The 17,485-nt window shown below is 44.5% G+C and overlaps 1 protein-coding gene across 1 annotated transcript in view; it reads left to right on the top strand.

The window, feature by feature from the left end:
* OXCT1 (3-oxoacid CoA-transferase 1) overlaps positions 1–17,485 on the top strand; it is a 202,569-nt gene that overhangs the window by 84,818 nt on the left and 100,266 nt on the right. Inside the window, exons 8-9 of the mRNA XM_073621764.1 lie at positions 3,177–3,284; positions 11,340–11,454. Of these exons, the coding sequence (XP_073477865.1) occupies positions 3,177–3,284; positions 11,340–11,454 (223 nt within the window). The remainder of the gene's footprint in view (positions 1–3,176; positions 3,285–11,339; positions 11,455–17,485) is intronic.

The raw sequence follows: 17,485 nt of genomic DNA, 5'->3' as shown, positions 1-17,485 counted from the left end.
TGACACTGGCAGTGAAGGGGTTAACCACTGGGGGGCGGGGAGGGGTTAAGTGTGTCCTAGGGGAGTGATTCTAACTGTAAGGGGGATGGGCTAGTAGTGTCACTATGCTGATAACTGCTCCCAATGAGAGGGAGCTGTGATCAGTGACACTTGTCACTAGGCAGAACGGGGAGATGCTGTTTATATCAGCATCTCCCCATGAGGCGATCGCGGGGCGATCTCTCCGTGAGGCGGTCCTCTCCGTGAGGCGATGGCACGGCGGGGAATTCAAATGGACGTACCTGTAAGTCCATTTGCCCAGCCGTGCCATTCTGCCGACGTACATCGGTGTGCGCCGGTTGGGAAGTGGTTAATAGAAAACACCAGTTGCCTTTCATTATAAACATTTGTCAGTCCTGGAAATCTGCATCTGCTTTACTATTAATGTCCATAAAAATTGGGTTCCTGCAGCTAGATGCGCAACCACTGTGTATGTGAGATGTGCAACTGCTGTGTGCGCGGAGGTATGTACCCGTGGCGCATATCTAGTTCCTGGAAGCGGTGGCCAGCACACAGGAATGACATCACGCCCCTCCAGGAAGTTGCTTGTACTGCTGCTAATTTCTTCCCACCGCCATGCCCAGTTCGCTGTTCTCTGAAGAAGAGATGATCCTTATTTGCAAATTAAGATCATTTTTTTTAATTATTTTTTTACATGGGGTGGTGTTTGTGTGGGTGATGTGTGTATATCTAAATGATTTGACCTCAAAACACACACCTACTTCCTGTGTACAGATTCACTTCTGGGCCAATGTATATTGCTTTCTGCTTCAGTAGATATATGTAGGTTCTTGTGGCCACCAGCAGAGAAGTTGGGTAGATGCCACACTCCCAATTCTGAAGACATAATAATGGTCTAGCACAGGGGTCTTCAAACTACGGCCCTCCAGTTGTTCAGGAACTACAATTCCCATCATGCCTAGTCATGCGTGTGAATGTCAGTTTTACAATGCCTCTTGGGATGTGTAGTTCTGCAACAGCTGGAGAGCCGTAGTTTGAAGATTCCTGATCACTCTAACATGTCTTTGAAAAGTGTTTTTTTTTTTTTTTTTTTCATGTGCCTTGTATAATGCCCAAGAAATATTGTTTGGAAAATACAAGTGGGTCATGGCACTTCTACATTCCAAATTTGGCACATAAGATGGTCGTGCACTATGCAATCTGATTGGTCAATCTCTGTACAACTTGATATTTAGGCAAAATAGGTAATGGGAAGACACACTTGAAAAATTCAAATTATAGGAAATCAAACAGGCTCTTGCACTACATTTAATGTATTTAATATCTAACTGATTGCGATGTATGGTCACCTTTTAACCACTTCAGCCTCCGGAAGAATTTACCCCCTTCCTGACCAGAGCACTTTTTGCGATTCGGCACTGCATCGCTTTAACTGACAATTGCGCGGTCGTGCGACGTGGCTCCCAAATAAAATTGACGTCCTTTTTTTTTTTTTCCCCACAAATAGAGCTTTCTTTTGGTGGTATTTGATCACCCCTGCGGTTTTTTTATTTTTTGCGCTATAAACAAAAATAGAGCGACAATTTCGAAAAACGCATTTTTTACATTTTGCTATAATAAATATCCCCCAAAAATATATAAAAATTTTTTTTTTCCCTCAGTTTAGGCCAATACGTATTCTTCTACTTACCTTTGGTAAAAAAAATCGCAATAAGCGATCGGTTTGCGCAAAAGTTATAGCGTTTACAAAATAGGGGATAGTTTTATGGCATTTTTATTAATATTTAAAAAAAAATTTTTTTTTAAATGGCGGAGATCAGTGATTTTTATCGTGACTGTGACATGGCGGACACATCGGACATTTTTGACACATTTTTGGGACCATTGTCATTTTATACAGCGATCAGTGCTAAAAAAAAATGCACTGATTACTGTGTAAATGACACTGGCAGTGAAGGGGTTAACCACTAAGTATGTCCTAAGGAATGTTTCTGTCAGGGGGATGGGCTGTGTGTGTGACGTCACTGTTTTCTGCTCTGATGACAGGGAGCAGAGATCAGTGACACTGTCACTAGGCAGAACAGGGAGATGCTTGTTTACGTTAGCATCTCCCCGTTCTTCCTCCCCGTGAGGCGATCGCGGGTATCCCCCCTCGGCAATCGAGTCCGCGGGACCCACGACCTGACTCACAGAGGCTGACGCGTTTCGAGGCTCTGAAGGTGGTGCTACCTTCGAAACACGTCAGCCGCCAGCGATTTTGTACGTCTTCCCCGTAGGATCTGGAGTCTGCCATCAGTGGATTGATCACCACTAGCCAAAGAGGTCATTCTAGTGTGACTTTCATCTACCTTTGAGTAGTAGTTTTTTGTGTTCGTTTTTAATAAACTTTTTTAAGGATAATGCACTAGGCCCGTGCACCCTCTTTTGTTTTTTGTTTGATTTGCTAGGATATCCCTATCCTTGAGGGCAGCAAGGCCGAAAGCTACCGTCCATCCTGAACTTTGAACTGTCGGGCCTACACATTTATGCGCAAGAGTTTGTTTTGTTGTAGCAGATCTGTAGTTGTCTGACTGCCATTCTGATCAAATGGCTTCAGTACTTCTTAAATCTAGCTATCTGGAATTCTAGCTTTCATGATCTGCATGCTTGTTCTGGGTCTAATGAAGAATTTAAGGCAGAGACTGCTGACATTCTCAAAATGTATGTTGCCTAGCAATGGCAGCCTTTGCATTTTTACAGGCACGGGTTTGCAATGGGTTGTTTTTATTGCATGTGTCACTGCGGTGCACGTTTTATGTGTTGTCCTTCAATTTAAATGGCACCCCAGCTCACTAAGGCAGCACAACACTGCTGCGCATGGATTGCAGCACGCCACAATGCACAGCAACTCAGCATTTCACTTGCTAATGGTCACACGTTATATGGGTTTCAAAGGCCAGGACCTTCCTTGGTAACCTACACTTCTAGTGATGTGCCCTTGCTTCTAAAGCTCATGCTGGATGGAGCCCATGTACCTTTCTTTGTCCTAATGGCTCGCTGTTACCATGGTAATAGAATTGTTGTGGGCGATTTGACAGTCCTAATAATGTCTAGTGTTCAAAAAGCATTACCAGTATGTTTGTCTGTACCTATGCTAGCACTCTTATTTATATTGGCTTTTTTTCCCTCTTAAACAGGTTGAAGAAATTGTTGAAACCGGAACCTTTGCACCAGAAGACATTCACATTCCTAGTATTTATGTTGATAGGATTATTCAAGGCAAGAGCTATCAGAAGAGAATAGAGGTACAACATTTTTGCTTCTGCTTGTGTAAAAAAAACAAAAAAAAAGTTTCCCCTTTCGTCTTTCAGGACAGCCACCAGGAGAGAGAGTCTCCTCCTCTTCCTCTAGGAAACACTGCGCCAGCCCATAAATTCTTACTTCCCCCTGCCAGACCTCAGTATTAGTGTTTCCTCCTGTGGGGAGACACTGCAAGGAGCCAGGCCAGTCAGTCAGGGTGACTGTGGCTTGTGTCTTGTTTTTCTGATCCAGTAAGGGGAACAAGGGCTTCCTAGGAGCTTACCCCTCGTTTAGTTGCCACCCCTTCATAGTCTAACGCGGCTTCAGGTTGCGGGGGACCCCTATCGCAGGCTACAGGGCCGCAGCAAGCAGGCGTTCGCCTTTCCCTGTACACTGTATAGGCCGCAATTTTTTGGAACTAAGCGGGCCAGACGACGGGCGATGTCATTTCCGGCGGAAGGGCAAATGCTTGCCTTTGACCCGCGACTTCCGGTTCCGGGTCGCGGAGCTGATAGGGAAGCCAGGCACAGGCTGGAGACGAGTCTGGGACGCGCACAGGCAGCTTGGGACTCGGTAGTAGCAACCACCTGCAGTCATGTCGGAAGCGGATGCTCAGCCAAAGGACACTACCTCCAGCCTTCCTAAGGTAAGAGCGCCCTGGGGAAGGGTACTTTTTATCTAGGATTGTCCCTCCATGTATAGTTCCTGTCATGGGGGGCAGACACCCTGGGTGGTCAGGGGAGGGAGGCTCAGATCCCCACTTATTAAGGAGGGTCTAGTGCACTCCCAGGGTTGTATCCTAGTTTTTGGAAAAAAAAAAAAAAAAAAAGTGACAAAATGTTTTATATTTTTTCATGTATTTCAGAAAGCCACAGAGAGGTTTCAGCCTCCCATTAATCCAGCTCCCCAGGATACAACCCCGCCTCAGGCTCAGGGCTCTGCTCCTGCCCAACCTGCAACTTCAGTTAGGGCAGAAGAAGCTCCAGGCCCTTCCGGAGTGGAACAAAGAAAACCAGACAGTTCCTCCCCCAATTCCCAGGATGGTTCAGAGGGGGAGGACCAGGACGGGGAGTCCAGGAAATCCTCCAGTTATAAATTGTCCCTGGAGGAGGTAGAGGACCTCTTAGGGGCTATATATACAACCCTCGGTATTCAGGAGGACAAGAAACCCCTGACCCTCCATGACCAAATGTACAGGGGCTTGGGGGAACAAAAGAAAAATGTTTCCAGTACACGAGGTACTGGTTGAAACTATTAAAAAGGAGTGGCAAGATCCCGAAAGGAAGCCCTTTTTTTCTAGATCCCTAAAGAGGAGATTTCCATTCTCAGAGGATCCTGCATTTATCTGGAATAAAAATCCCAAGTTAGATGCCGCCTTCTCCCAGGTTTCCAGACACACGGACCTGGCGTTTGAGGACATGGGGGCCTTGGTGGATGTCATGGATAAGAGAATGGACTCTCTCCTCAAAAAGACTTGGCACTCAACAATTGGGAATTTAAAGCCTGAGTTGGCTGTCAGTTGTGGCTCGCAATCTGGAGCACTGGCTCTCCCAGATCCAAGAGCATATTGAAGCTGGAACGGCAAAAGAAACCATTCTATCTTCTTTCCCTACGATTCTGTGGGGTATCGCCTACATAGCTGATGCCTCGGCAGAATCAGTCCGTATGTCGGCCAGATCAGCGGCTCTGGCCAATTCTGCCAGGAGGGCCCTCTGGCTAAAAACTTGGCCAAGCGATAGCGCCTCTAATGTCAAGTTGTGCGGGATACCTTTAACCGGAGACCTTCTCTTCGGCCCAGGTTTGGAGACCGTTTTGGACCGCACAGCAGACAGGAAGAAATACTTCCCACTTAAGCGGAAAACCCCTGCACAAACAAAAAAGGGGTTTCGTCCGCAAAAACGTAAAGAAGCTCCAAAGCCGGAAGGGCAAAAGAGATTTTGGGGTCAAAAAGGCAAGGGCAGAGGAGGGGCGATTTTTCGCCCTCCTGAGCAGCCCCGTAAAAGCCAATGACTTCCCAACCACAGTGGGGGGAAGACTGGGGGCCTTCCTCCCACAGTGGGAGGCAATATCCCCCAATCACTTTATCCTAGGGGTTATAAGAAGGGGGTACCATCTCAAATTCACAAATCCTCCCCCCACGGAGATTCCTGGTCACGCACCTACCCAGGTGCACGACAAAGGCCGAGGCTTTGTTGGGAGCACTAAGGGATCTGGAAGATCAAAATTGGTTCTCAGAGTACCAAAGGCAGAGGAGGGAGAGGGTTTCTATTCACACATCTTTGTAGTGAAAAAACCCACAGGGAAATTCAGACTGATTCTGAATTTAAAACTCCTGAACAGGTCAGTGACATACAGAAGATTCCGTATGGAGACAATTTTCACAGTCAGAGCCCTGCTACCCCACAACTGCTTTATGGTATCGCTGGACCTAAGGGACCCATATCTACACGTCCCTATAGCAGAAGCCTCGCAGAGTTTTTTCTTTGGCTAGCAGTAGACGTAGGTGGAACAACGGTACATCTACAGTTTCAGGCGCTGCCATTCGGACTATCCTCCTCGCCCCGCATTTTCACCAAGGTCTTGGCGGAAGTTATGGCCTTTCTTCGGCTCCAGGGAATATCAGTGATGGCCTATCTGGACGACCTGCTCCTATTTGCAGCGTGCCCAGTACAGTTAGTCAAAGACCTAGAACTAACAAAGAAGGTCCTTACAGGTCTAGGGTGGCTACTGAACTTGGAGAAGTCCAGTTTGATTCCCTCACAACGCATCACGTACTTAGGCTATATGTTGGACTCAACACTATTGAGAGTGTTTCTTCCAGCAGATAAAGTACTAAAACTGGACAGAGCAGTGGTCGCTCTACAGTGCAGCAATCAGGTCTCCATAAGAGTTCTTATGTCAGCCCTGGGACTGTTAACCTCTACCCTCCCGGCAGTGCAGTCGGCAGGTCTGTACTTTTGGTTCATCCCAGTTTCTCGGGTGGTAACCACAGACGCAAGCGGCAAAGGATGGGGGGCACATCTGGGTTCCCTTTTAGCACAGGGCACCTGGGAGGACGACGAACTAAGGTCATCCAATTGGAAGGAGCTCAGGGCAGTCGGGCTAGCACTCAGGTTTTTCAAAAAGGAGCTACAGGGCCACCATGTTCAGGTGCGGTCGGACAACTCGTCTGCCGTGGCCTATGTAAACAAACAGGGCGGCACGAGAAGCGGAGTCCTTTTGGCCTTAGCATCAGACATTCTGAACTGGGCCGAGACAAACACTCTCTCACTCTCAGCAGCCTTCCTGAGAGGAGAAAAGAATGTGATAGCAGACTTTCTCAGCCGAACCAAGCTGAGAGAGGGCGATTGGATCCTCAACCAGTAGGTTTTCAATCTCATTTCAGAGAAATGGGGTCCTCCAGAAGTGGATCTGTTCGCGTCAAACAACACAAAAGCCCCGTGTTTTTTCTCTTTAAACAGAGGGGAAGGAGCACAGGGGGTCGACGCATTGATTCAGAACTGGCATTTCAGAATCTGCTATGCCTTCCCGCCCCCGCCGTTATTGCCATCAGTTCTCAGGAAGTTCCAGACAGAAAGCACGTCCCTGATTCTAGTAGCACCACATTGGCCAAAGAGGGCATGCTTCTTAGTACTCAAGCAGCTAGCGGTCGAACCTCCCTTATTCCTGCCACCTTGAGAGGACCTCCTCTCACAGGGCCCAGTCCTCTGTCCACAGGTACACCAGTGGCAGTTAGCGGCCTGGCTACTCAGGAGGGTATGTTAAGATCTAAGGGTTTTTCTGAGAATTTAATCTCCACCCTCCTCAACAGCAGGAAGAAGGAAACACGCCAGATCTATAAGAAGGTCTGGGTATATTTCAATGAATGGTGTGAAGAAAGCTCTTTTGCGGTACACAGTTCCACAGCGGTGTTGGAATTTCTTTAGTGCGGGGCGGACAGGGTTTATCCATAAGTACCCTTAAAGGTCAGGTGTCAGCACTTATTTAGAAAAGAATCTGGCCACCAACCCATGGGTGGTCAGATTCTTTAAGGCTCTGTCTAGACAGAGACCGGTTCAGGGCCCTCTCTTTCCCAAGTGGGACCTATCTTTAGTTTTACAGAGCATGACAGGAACCCCTTTGAACCTTTAGAAGGGTGTCTACTGAAGGATCTTAACGTTAAAAACAGTTTTTTTTAGTAGCAGTGACAACTGCCAAGAGAGTCGGTGAGATTGAGGACTTATCTGTCAGACCTCCTTTTTGCGTTATTTTCCCAGATCGGATCATTTTCAAGACTGATCCGGCATTTTTGCCTAAGGTGGCTTCTGGATTCCAAAGAAGTCAGGAGGTAGTTTTACCCTCATTTTGTCCCAACCCCTTAGGGTAAAGGGAATTAAAATTTAATTCTTTGGACGCAAGGAGATGTATCCTCCAGTACCTAGATCTGACCAAGACTTTAAGAAGGTCAGACTCTTTATTTTGTTTTATTTTCTGGGGCCAGAAAGGGATGCAAAGCGTCTCGACGCACTATTGCCAGATGGCTCAGAGCAACTATTGGTCAGGCCTATACATTAGCAGGGAAAGAAATCCCAATGGGTATAAAGGCACACTCTACCAGAGCTATGGCAGCTTCTCAGGCAGAGAAGGCTGGAGCAACGCCGGAGCAAATATGCAGGGCTGCAACATGGTCCAGCTATTCCAATTTCGTAAAGCACTACAGAGTGGACCTGGTGTCGGCTAGTGAGCAAGCCTTTGGGTGAAAGGTGTTGCAAGCTGTAGTCCCACCCTAACTGGTAAGTGCTCATTCATCCTTTAATGGTGGCTGTCCTGAAAGACGAAAGGGGAAAATTTAAAGTTACGTACCGGTAACGTCTTTTCCAGTAGTCTTTCAGGACAGCCCTAGTCACCCACCCGAAAGTTTGGGGTGTCTTATAAAAGACCAGAACGCAGCATGATAATGATATGGAATAGTATGTTATTAATGTGTTCTTGTGTCTCCCTAGCTGGCCGGAGGTAATCTTGGAATAAACTGAGGTCTGGCAGGGGGAAGTAAGAATTTATGGGCTGGCGCAGTGTTTCCTAGGGGAAGAGGAGGAGACTATCTCTCTCATGGTGGCTGTCCTGAAAGACTACTGGAAAAGACGTTACCGGTACGTAACTTTAATTTTTTTTTTTTTTTTTTTTTTTTATTAGGTGATTTCTCCTGCATTTTTAAATCAAACGCATGAGGCTAATGTGAATGTAGCCAAAAAGTAGACTTTTTTTGGTAAATGTTCATGCATAAACCTGTTCTCAGACACTGGGTTTCTGCTTACATGGAGATAGTTGTTTTGTAGCACAGGCAGATCTTCTTGCCAAGTTTGGCAGAAGCCAACTGACTTAAAGATGCACTATGTGGCTGAAAGTTTATGGACACCTGACCATCATACCTACACTATATGTAAGAATGTGGCTACCCCTCTGAATTTTGTACAGGTGTTTACAGAGATTGTGCTTTCCAGCCTTGTGGCAACAGGTTGGAGAAGGTTCTCTTCTGTTTTTCCACATGACTGCATTAACGCAGCATAGATAAGACATGGTTTTGTGAGATCAGTGTGGAGTTGTAGAGTGGCCTGCACAGAGCCCGAACCTCATCTCTACGGACCATTATAAGGGCGAATTGCAACAAGACATCTAATCATCCCAAAAGGGGGTACCTGACCTTACAAATGCTCCTTTGGCTAAAATTCACAAAAGCGCTAACATTTAAGTGAGCCTTGTTAAAGTCTCAAAAGGGGTCCATGACGATGGTTTTAGAGTTGGATGTTCAACCAGCTCATATGTCCGTGTTATGGTCAGGTCTCCACAAATATTTGACCAAGTAGTGCTTGTTTTCAAGCATGGGCTATCTGCTCTTCTCTGATACTGCTAGCAAGAGCTGAGCTCTGAGTGTCCACTGAGCCACTCAGAGCAAGTGTACCCAATCCATACTGCGCTCTTTACCACACTTATTCCAAAACCTAGACAGCACCTATAAGAACCCTATACCGCATTACACTAAACCTTCAGCACACCTGAAGTACACCTAACTTGCACCTGTGCCAAGACTATAATATATATTGCATGCACATTAACTAGGACTTTCGTTAAGTGCACCAACGCTCTTAAAGGGCTACAACGATGGCTAGCAGAAGAACATCAAGCAAAGTAGAATAAACTTTACTACAGCTCACTGCTGCATGTGATATGAGCTTGTTACGATTTATGCTGATATAGACGCCAAATGTCCTCTTATGCCCAGTCCTTACTGTTAATCACTTTGTGTGCTAAATTGTGTTATTACCATTGTTAATCCATTTTATGCTTGCCTAGTTACCAACCCTATTGGGTGACAGTATATTAAGTTTGCCTTTTACTATCTGGTTTGGTGCCTGTTTTCTTTGACATACCACTGCTACTGGGCAACAAGTATTACCTTGAGTTATTTCCTGTGATATGTTGTATGGTTGTACGCTCAACCTGGTGTGTTTAAGGTCGCTGGTTCAAATCCCAACCACGACACCATCTGCCTGGAGTTGGTATGTTCTCCCTGTACCTGCGTGGGTTTCCTCCCACACTCCAAAGGACATGCTGGTAGGTTAATCAGATCCGGTCTATAGATTGGCCCTAGTACGTGTATGTGTTTGTTGGCGCTGCACTATATCAAGATACAACGCAACTCTCAACTCTCTATTGCTGCTAGATGAGAGTGCTAACCACTACACCACTGTGCTGCCCTGAGGTTTTTTGGAAAAGGTCGAGGCAAGGAATAGAGGACCCATTCTAATCAGCGGCTCCCACAGGGGTAGCCCTACACTTCAAAGACTGCATCTTGTATGGGCACATTCAGAACAAGAGTAGAATATCTGGGGAAACTTCTCTGGCCCCTCATGTTACTTTTACTTTGCACTCACTCAAGCAGTCTATTTTACTCTAGTACTTCAGTATTTTATATTAAACCCAAAACCGTGACACGCACAGAAGTAAATCACAAGTGCATATCAGTCATCAGAAAGAAATGTCCTTCATTACACAACAAGAAAGACTTCTAACAAAGAATAATGAATAGCTCAGATCAGTGTACGGGATGCTCACTCCTCATTATTTTTTTGCTGCCACAGAGTGCCTGTTGCTCTCGTTATGATCTCTGTTCCATGAGTTTCATTTTCCAATCATTTTCAGGTACCATCAAACACAAAGTTCATGGCCAGTCCACTTGATGAAAGCATAGATTGATGTTTGTCTTCTAGTCCACCAGCAACATTGATCAGCCTGTATCTCTCTCTCTAGCTGCTGTGGAAATAGAACTTGTAGCATGTCCTTCCCTGTGCCTTGTCTGCATACCTGCAAAACGTTTAAACGCTTTCGCTTTTACCCTGGATAAGTCTTGCCTCAGCGCTGGCTATGGGTGGACATTGAGACATTGAACTACTCCCATGATTTCCCCTCTATTCCTGTTCTATTTTCACTAAAACTAAAAAAGCTTGTTCAATTAAAAAGGAGTTCCAGTCTGGGCAAAAAAAATAAAAAGTTAAAGTCTGAAGCTACAAATACCGTAGTTGCTGACTTAATATAAGGACACTTACCTGTCCAGGAATCCAGCGATGTTGGCACTTGATTTTTCAATCAGCTTTTGCTGCAGGCACCGGCATCGTCACACTAAGGGAAACCTTTGTGCGAGTCATGCTGCACATTCTGAATGGTCCTGCCATCTTCGGGGACCTGTGTGTGTCCCAGAAGGTGGCAGGGGATGGACATACTTGGTGATAGGCACGGTGATCTTGGGTACCCGCCCCCAAATGTGGCGTGGGGGGGTGGGTTAGGGGGGGGGTGGTGCAAACAAATGGAGCTTACCCTTTTGGGTGGAGCTCCTTTTTAAACTTTGCCTGCCAAACAAAAAAATGGCAGCTGATTGTTTTTTGTGCAGAGGTGCACCAGATTTTGCACTCTGCAGTTCCAAAAAAGTTTTACCTTTTTCCTAACTTGTATTTTTTTGGTGTCAAATGTTGCATATGAGTGATCGATGTAAGTGTTTTTATTTATTTTTTATTTTTTCTTTACAGAGACTAACACTAAGGAAATCTGAAAACTCAAAACCTAAACCCAAAAAGGAATCTGATATTGTAAGAGAAAAAATTATCCGGCGAGCTGCACTGGAGTTCCAGGATGGAATGTATGGTATCCATTATAGCACAAAAAGGCTCAGTATAGTGATGTCTTGTTGGTTAAGCTCTTTGCTCTCTGTTAGAAGCAAAATCTGATTTTGTGGGCAAAGCCAACAGGCAAGGCAATGGCAAAGCATTGTAGGAAACGGTAAATTTTATTTGAATGTACTGTAGATCAAGAAACAGATCTTTTTGCTTTAAAGTGGGATAAACTCCCATGCATAATTTGTACCTATAGGTAAGCCTATAATAAGGCTTGCCTATGGGCACAGTTTAGGAGATATTTTACTGTTAACGCAGCGGGTGACGTCGCCGACGCATAGTCCTTTGCCATAATCGGTGGCTCACGGGAGTGACGTCATCGCAGTTTCGGCCACTCACAGCCAGAATCCGCAAGCTGGAAGGAAGACCGTGTGAAGATGGAAGGCTTATCAGTGGTGACTGCTTGTCGCTGAAAGGCTTCGTTCTAAGGCAAGTTTCATATGATGTGCTAGTATGTAATGTCTGCTCTCCTCCCCTTCTTGTGACCCGAGAAGCGACATCTGATGTTACTTCCGGGTCAAGCTCTGTGTCCCCAGCTTGCTTTGCCGGTAAAAAGATGTTTTGCATTGCTGTTTGTATTGCAAAACATTCAGTGGAGTACAGGGTCTTTTAGATCCTGCATATTTCAATAAAGAGTACCTGTCACCTAAAAGCCATCACATAGAGGACTGTTTGTCCCCTATGTGATGAAGAAAAAGTTTATTTTGCAAAAAAAAGTTACACCCAAGTACATAATCTCTACCCCCACCCCCCCACAAAACAAATTGAGACTACATACATACACGCACAAACGTAAACGCATGCGTCGTTGCGCCTATGCATGAAAGCGTCGCTTGTGGTGTATATTTTACCTTTATGCCGCACACACCAGAGTGAGCAAGAATTTTAGCACCAGATGACCTCCGTAACACTAAACCGATAACCTATAGGGGGGCTTTTGAAGCGTCGCCTATAGAAAATATAGGGTACTGAAGTGTGACACCATTTCACAGGTGCACACAAATTTAAGGTTTGGCATGTTGGGTATCTATTTACTTAGTGCGACCTCGTTTTTTTATATTGTACCAGAAATTTGGGTAATTTATTGCGTCTGTTTGCCCTAAAATTCACGTTGGTGTGTGTTTTTTACTGAAATTTTGCATTTCCTAGACCTTTGCGGTAATATCAAGTGACATAAAAGATTGCAACTACCATTATTTTATTCTCTAGGGTATCTGCTTTCAGAAAATTATATATTTTTGGGTTTTGTGTAATCTTCAGGCCTAAAATTATTTTTTAAACGTGTGCAAAAGCTGCTCGGGCAGTGAAAGGGTTAAAGGGGCTTGTGTTCTTTTGAGATCTACAAGTCCCTCTCCTGCAGTTGCAGATGGGACTTGTAGTCTTTCCTTTCGCAGATCCCTTTTGAATAAATGATGCACCTGTCTGGGCCGAGCACCGCACATCACACTAAATTCAAAAGAAAATGGGATGATCCAGGGATAAGCCCCCGTGATTCAGTTAGGTGAGAAAGCAGTTTGAGGCCCTGGGGATTTTGACCTTTTCTTTTTTTTTTTTTAACATGAAACTGTCACATTTCACAGGCCCAGAGCCTCAAACTCTAAAACTAAAACTTGACCAAAACTAGTCCACCTTGCCCTTTCTAGATGCATACTTGCCTGGATCTGATGCAGCAGCCTATTGTTTATTTTCATCCTGCGGCAACATTTTTCCATGCATTGGCCATGCTCGTGCAGTAGTATCTTATAGACTTTGATCATCTCCCAAAGACGGAAACCTAGTCCCATAGAAATCTCATAGAAATGGTCGGTAAGTCTAGACCTAAAGCATGGTTAGTCTTGTGTATGCATTCTAGACTGAAGTCATAGGGCCCTAAACACAGGTGCCACTCAGTACAGTGTTCAGTGCCATCTAACCACAGCCTGCCATAGGCTTCAAGCAGTAGGGCTAGACTATGTTCTTGTCCCTCCTGGGCAAACTGTAACAGTGGGAGGGATACACTGGAGCTACATGGCCCAGTGTGCAAGAGACTTTAATCTTAAGTTATACATGATTTATATAGCGCCAACATTTTATGCCGCACTTTACGATGTTGGAGCAAACAGTACAGTTACAGCTCCATTTAATAAAGGGGGCCCTGCTCATTAGAGCTTACAATTTTCTTATTGGATTGTAAGATCTTATGTGCAGGGTCCTCTTAACCCTCCTGTAATTTTTTGTATTGTAACTGTACGGTCTTCCTTTTATATTGTACAGGCATACCCCACTTTTAAGTACACAATGGGGTTTATTTACTAAAGTTGGAAAGTGCAAAGGCTCGCTTCTGCCTAGAAACCAATGAGCTTCCAGGTTTTATTACCAAAGCTTAATTGAACAAGCCGAGGTTAGAAGCTCTTTGGTTTCTATGCAGAAGTGAGCCTGATTTTGCACTTTCCAGCTTTAGTAAATAAACCCCATTGTGTACTTTAAAGTGGGGTTTAAAGTGCTGCAGATACAGTTTTTAAAGCGAGACCTCCTTTTAAATCCTGTATTCTAGAGGCTGATCATAAATACACACAGGAATTCAGTACCCAAGATAGTTATGTGAGGGCACAGTCAGACCCTGATGTAAATGCAGAGAAGGAAGAACCCAACAATTCAGGGGCATAGAAACCCCATTTTCCAAGAATCTCTTGCCACTGGTTCTTTTGATACAAAAAGCTCTGTTCTTTTGTCTTATGCAGACCCTTTTTCCTACTCTGTGTTGTGCAAAATCTGGTGCAGCTCTGCAGAGAAACAGGCTTCCATTTTTTTCTTTCTTTTTTTTTTTTTTTAGTCTAAGCTTAGAGGAGGTCAAACCAACCCCCCCACCACCACCACCACCACCACCACCAAACCAGAAAATATGAAAGTCAGCAGCTCAAATACTGTAGCTGCTGAATTTTTTAATATTCGGACACTTATCTGTCCAGAGATCCTGCAATGTCTGCACCGCGGCCGATTTTCCAATCGGCTCTCAGGTGCTGCTGCCGCCACCATTCGCCGGTTTGCCGGCTCCCTACTGCACATGTGCGAAGCACGCTACGCTTTCTAACTTCCTGCGGCCCCCCCCCCCAGGAATGTGGCATCAGAGGGGGGAGGAAGCAAACAAGCGGAGCTTCCCCTTTTGAGTGGAGCTTCGCTTTAAAGTGGTTGTAAAGTCAGTAAATAGCATTACTATCAGTCAGCACCACTGTTATAACGAGGTATAATACACAGGGTCAATGTATTTAAAAATTATGCTGTTAAATACCTTATTTCAGAGTGCCGCTGTGCGGTCACTTGAGCTGTCGCTGCTCTCTTCCCCCAATCTAAAGACTACAGCGGGAGGGGCTGAGATTCCCCTCAAAAGTCAGCTGGGAGGTCACGTGCCCACTGTGTTGCTTGCTCAGCCCCTCCCGCGGTAGTCCTTAGATCGGGGAGGAGATCGGCGAGAGGCACGTGACCGCACAGCAGCGCTCTGAAATTGGGTATTTAATGGCATAACTAAAAAAACAAAAACAAAACATTGATTCTGTATAATAACTTGTTATAAGAGGGGCTGGCAGTAATGCTATTCACTCAATTTACTGCCACACAAAATAAAGGCAGGAGGGGCAAGAACTGACCGGCAGGGAGGGTCAGAGTAGAGGCTCTAAAGGCCCGTACACACAATTTGATTTATGGACGTCAATTGTGTTACGACGACCGATTGTCCGCAAATCTTACCCTTAGTCCGGTGCTTTCGACAGCCGATTTTCACTTTTTCATCAGACAAAAGCTGGATGTGCAGACTATAAAAATATTGGATGTGAACATCTGATTTTCGTTTAATTTAATATGGTTTTCGTCAAAAAAAAAAAAATCGTAAGAGTAAAACTACGCATTCTCAGATATGAAAGAATACATACAAAACTTTTCAACATGCTACGTCACTTCTGACATTGTATTCTGTCAAACGAAAATTCTCGTATTGTTAGTAACCTCTTCACTTTGGACATGAGACTAGCATGCCACAAAAAGTCCAAAAATCAAAGCATGTGTACGAGGCTTTGGACTTGTACATAGTGGGATGACCGAGGAACGTAAACTAACCATGGTATCGTGATGAACAAGATAGTTACCACCGCTCTAGGTGACCTGGTTCAAGCTTCCCGTCCTCCGCTGTGTGGATGATTGTGAGAGCCCCAGGTGCCAGCAATTGCTATTCCAATGGTATGTGTGTGATGGAAAAATCTGGACAGCCGCACTCCGGATTGGAAAAGTGAAAAATAAAATCCTCTTTATTGAAAAAGTAATAACATGATTAAAATCCGTACATGGCTTTGTTGGGATAATGCAGCATAACCGCTAACGCGTTTCACGCTCCCATAGAGCGCTTACTCATAGCTCGATTACCAGGGTGAGTTCACATAGGGGATACAGGCAGGATCAACCAGGTTTTTTTTTTACAGCATAAAAAGGGACAAGCACTAATGCTGTTTAATCTGCTTTAAAGGAACAGGATCTTTATTTATTTTTGGGTTACAAACCCTTTAATTGAACATTCTGAAGTTAGAAGCTGATTGGCTATCGTGCACAGCTGCACCAGATTTTGCACTTTTTAGTTTTAGTAAATCAACCCCAATGTGTGCTTGAATTGTTGCCTGTACTGTACCATTTTTATAGGAACAAAAGCCCAATAGTGTTTTTTTTTTTTTTTTTGTTTTTTTTGTTTTTGTTTTTTTTTTTAGTGCAGGTTTGGCAAATAGGGGGGGGGGAATCAATTGGTCTAGGCAGCGCCAGTAGCTTATTTTTAAGTAGGTTTAAAATGGGAAGAGCTATAGCTACAATTTAAACGTTTTGAAATACCTGCGATTTATCAATAGCTCTTGCAGTGCTAAACCTTTTACACCAGTGAATAGGATTAGTCTGCTGACATAGCCCATTAATGGGATTTTTAGAATGGAGACCCAGGGGGGACAGGAAGGAGAGGGTGCAATGATTCAGTAATTTTGGTGAATGCATAAAAACCCTCAAAGGCTCTGCAAAATCCTGAACGCCATGAATATAGCTGGCACACAGATGGTTTTTCAAAGGTGATAAGTGTTGTATACTCCGTAAGGCCCCGTTCACACCTGAGCGGTTTTGTGCTTTGAAGCTGGTAGCGAAACTCTCAACAAGCCAAATCCAATTAATTTCAATGGCCCCCGTTCACCTTTTGAGCGTTCTGTTGCCTGAAGCTCAAAGTACATGAGCTTCTTTTTGGCAGATTACAAGAGTTTTTGGCACCATACACCTCAATAGAAACGCCTAACTTGGGCATTTTAGGAGCATGTTTTCTGTTCAAACAGCTCTCCACCTCTAATTTCTTCTCCCTTCTCCTCCCCTAGTGTTGTTTTTTTTTTTTTTTCTATTGGCTAAGCAAAAACACCAGCAGCTGTAAAACGCTTGTAATACGATTCTAAGAAGCTTGAAAAAAAGCTTAAAGAAGCCAGAAAAATGCCAGTAAGGCTCCATTCACATCTGAGCATATCGCTTTACTGGCGTTTTTTTTAATTTAAGCTTTTTTTTTTTTTTTTTTTTTTTTTTTTTTAAATCTTAAGGTTTTAAAGTTTTTAAACGTGTATAACAAGTGTTTTACAGCTTCAGGAGTTTTTGTTTAGCCAATAGAAAGCATTAGGGGGAGGAGAGGGAGAGGAGCTTAGAGGTGGAGAGCTGCTATTTGAGCATTTTACGAGCGCTCTTCTGCTCAAGTCAGGCATTTTTCTATTGAAGTCTATGGGGCCAAAAACGCTTTTAATCTTCCAAAAAAGAAGCTTGTGTTTTTTTGAGCTTCAGGTGTTTTGCTCCAGGCGACAAATCGCTCATATGTGAATGGGCCATTAAAATGCATTGGATTTTGTTTGTTGGGCGTTTTGGAGCTTCAGAGCTGAGCGTTTTACAAGCTGAAAAACGCTCTGGTGTCAACAGGACCTTAATCGATATGCTCGGGTGTGAATGGAGCCAATCTCTGAAAATTGATCACA

Source organism: Aquarana catesbeiana, linkage group LG01 (genome assembly GCF_042186555.1).
Source record: "Aquarana catesbeiana isolate 2022-GZ linkage group LG01, ASM4218655v1, whole genome shotgun sequence".
Taxonomy (NCBI): Eukaryota; Metazoa; Chordata; class Amphibia; order Anura; family Ranidae; genus Aquarana; species Aquarana catesbeiana.
The sequence above is the reverse complement of the archived record's forward strand: the minus strand, read 5'-3'. Positions and strand labels throughout refer to the sequence as shown.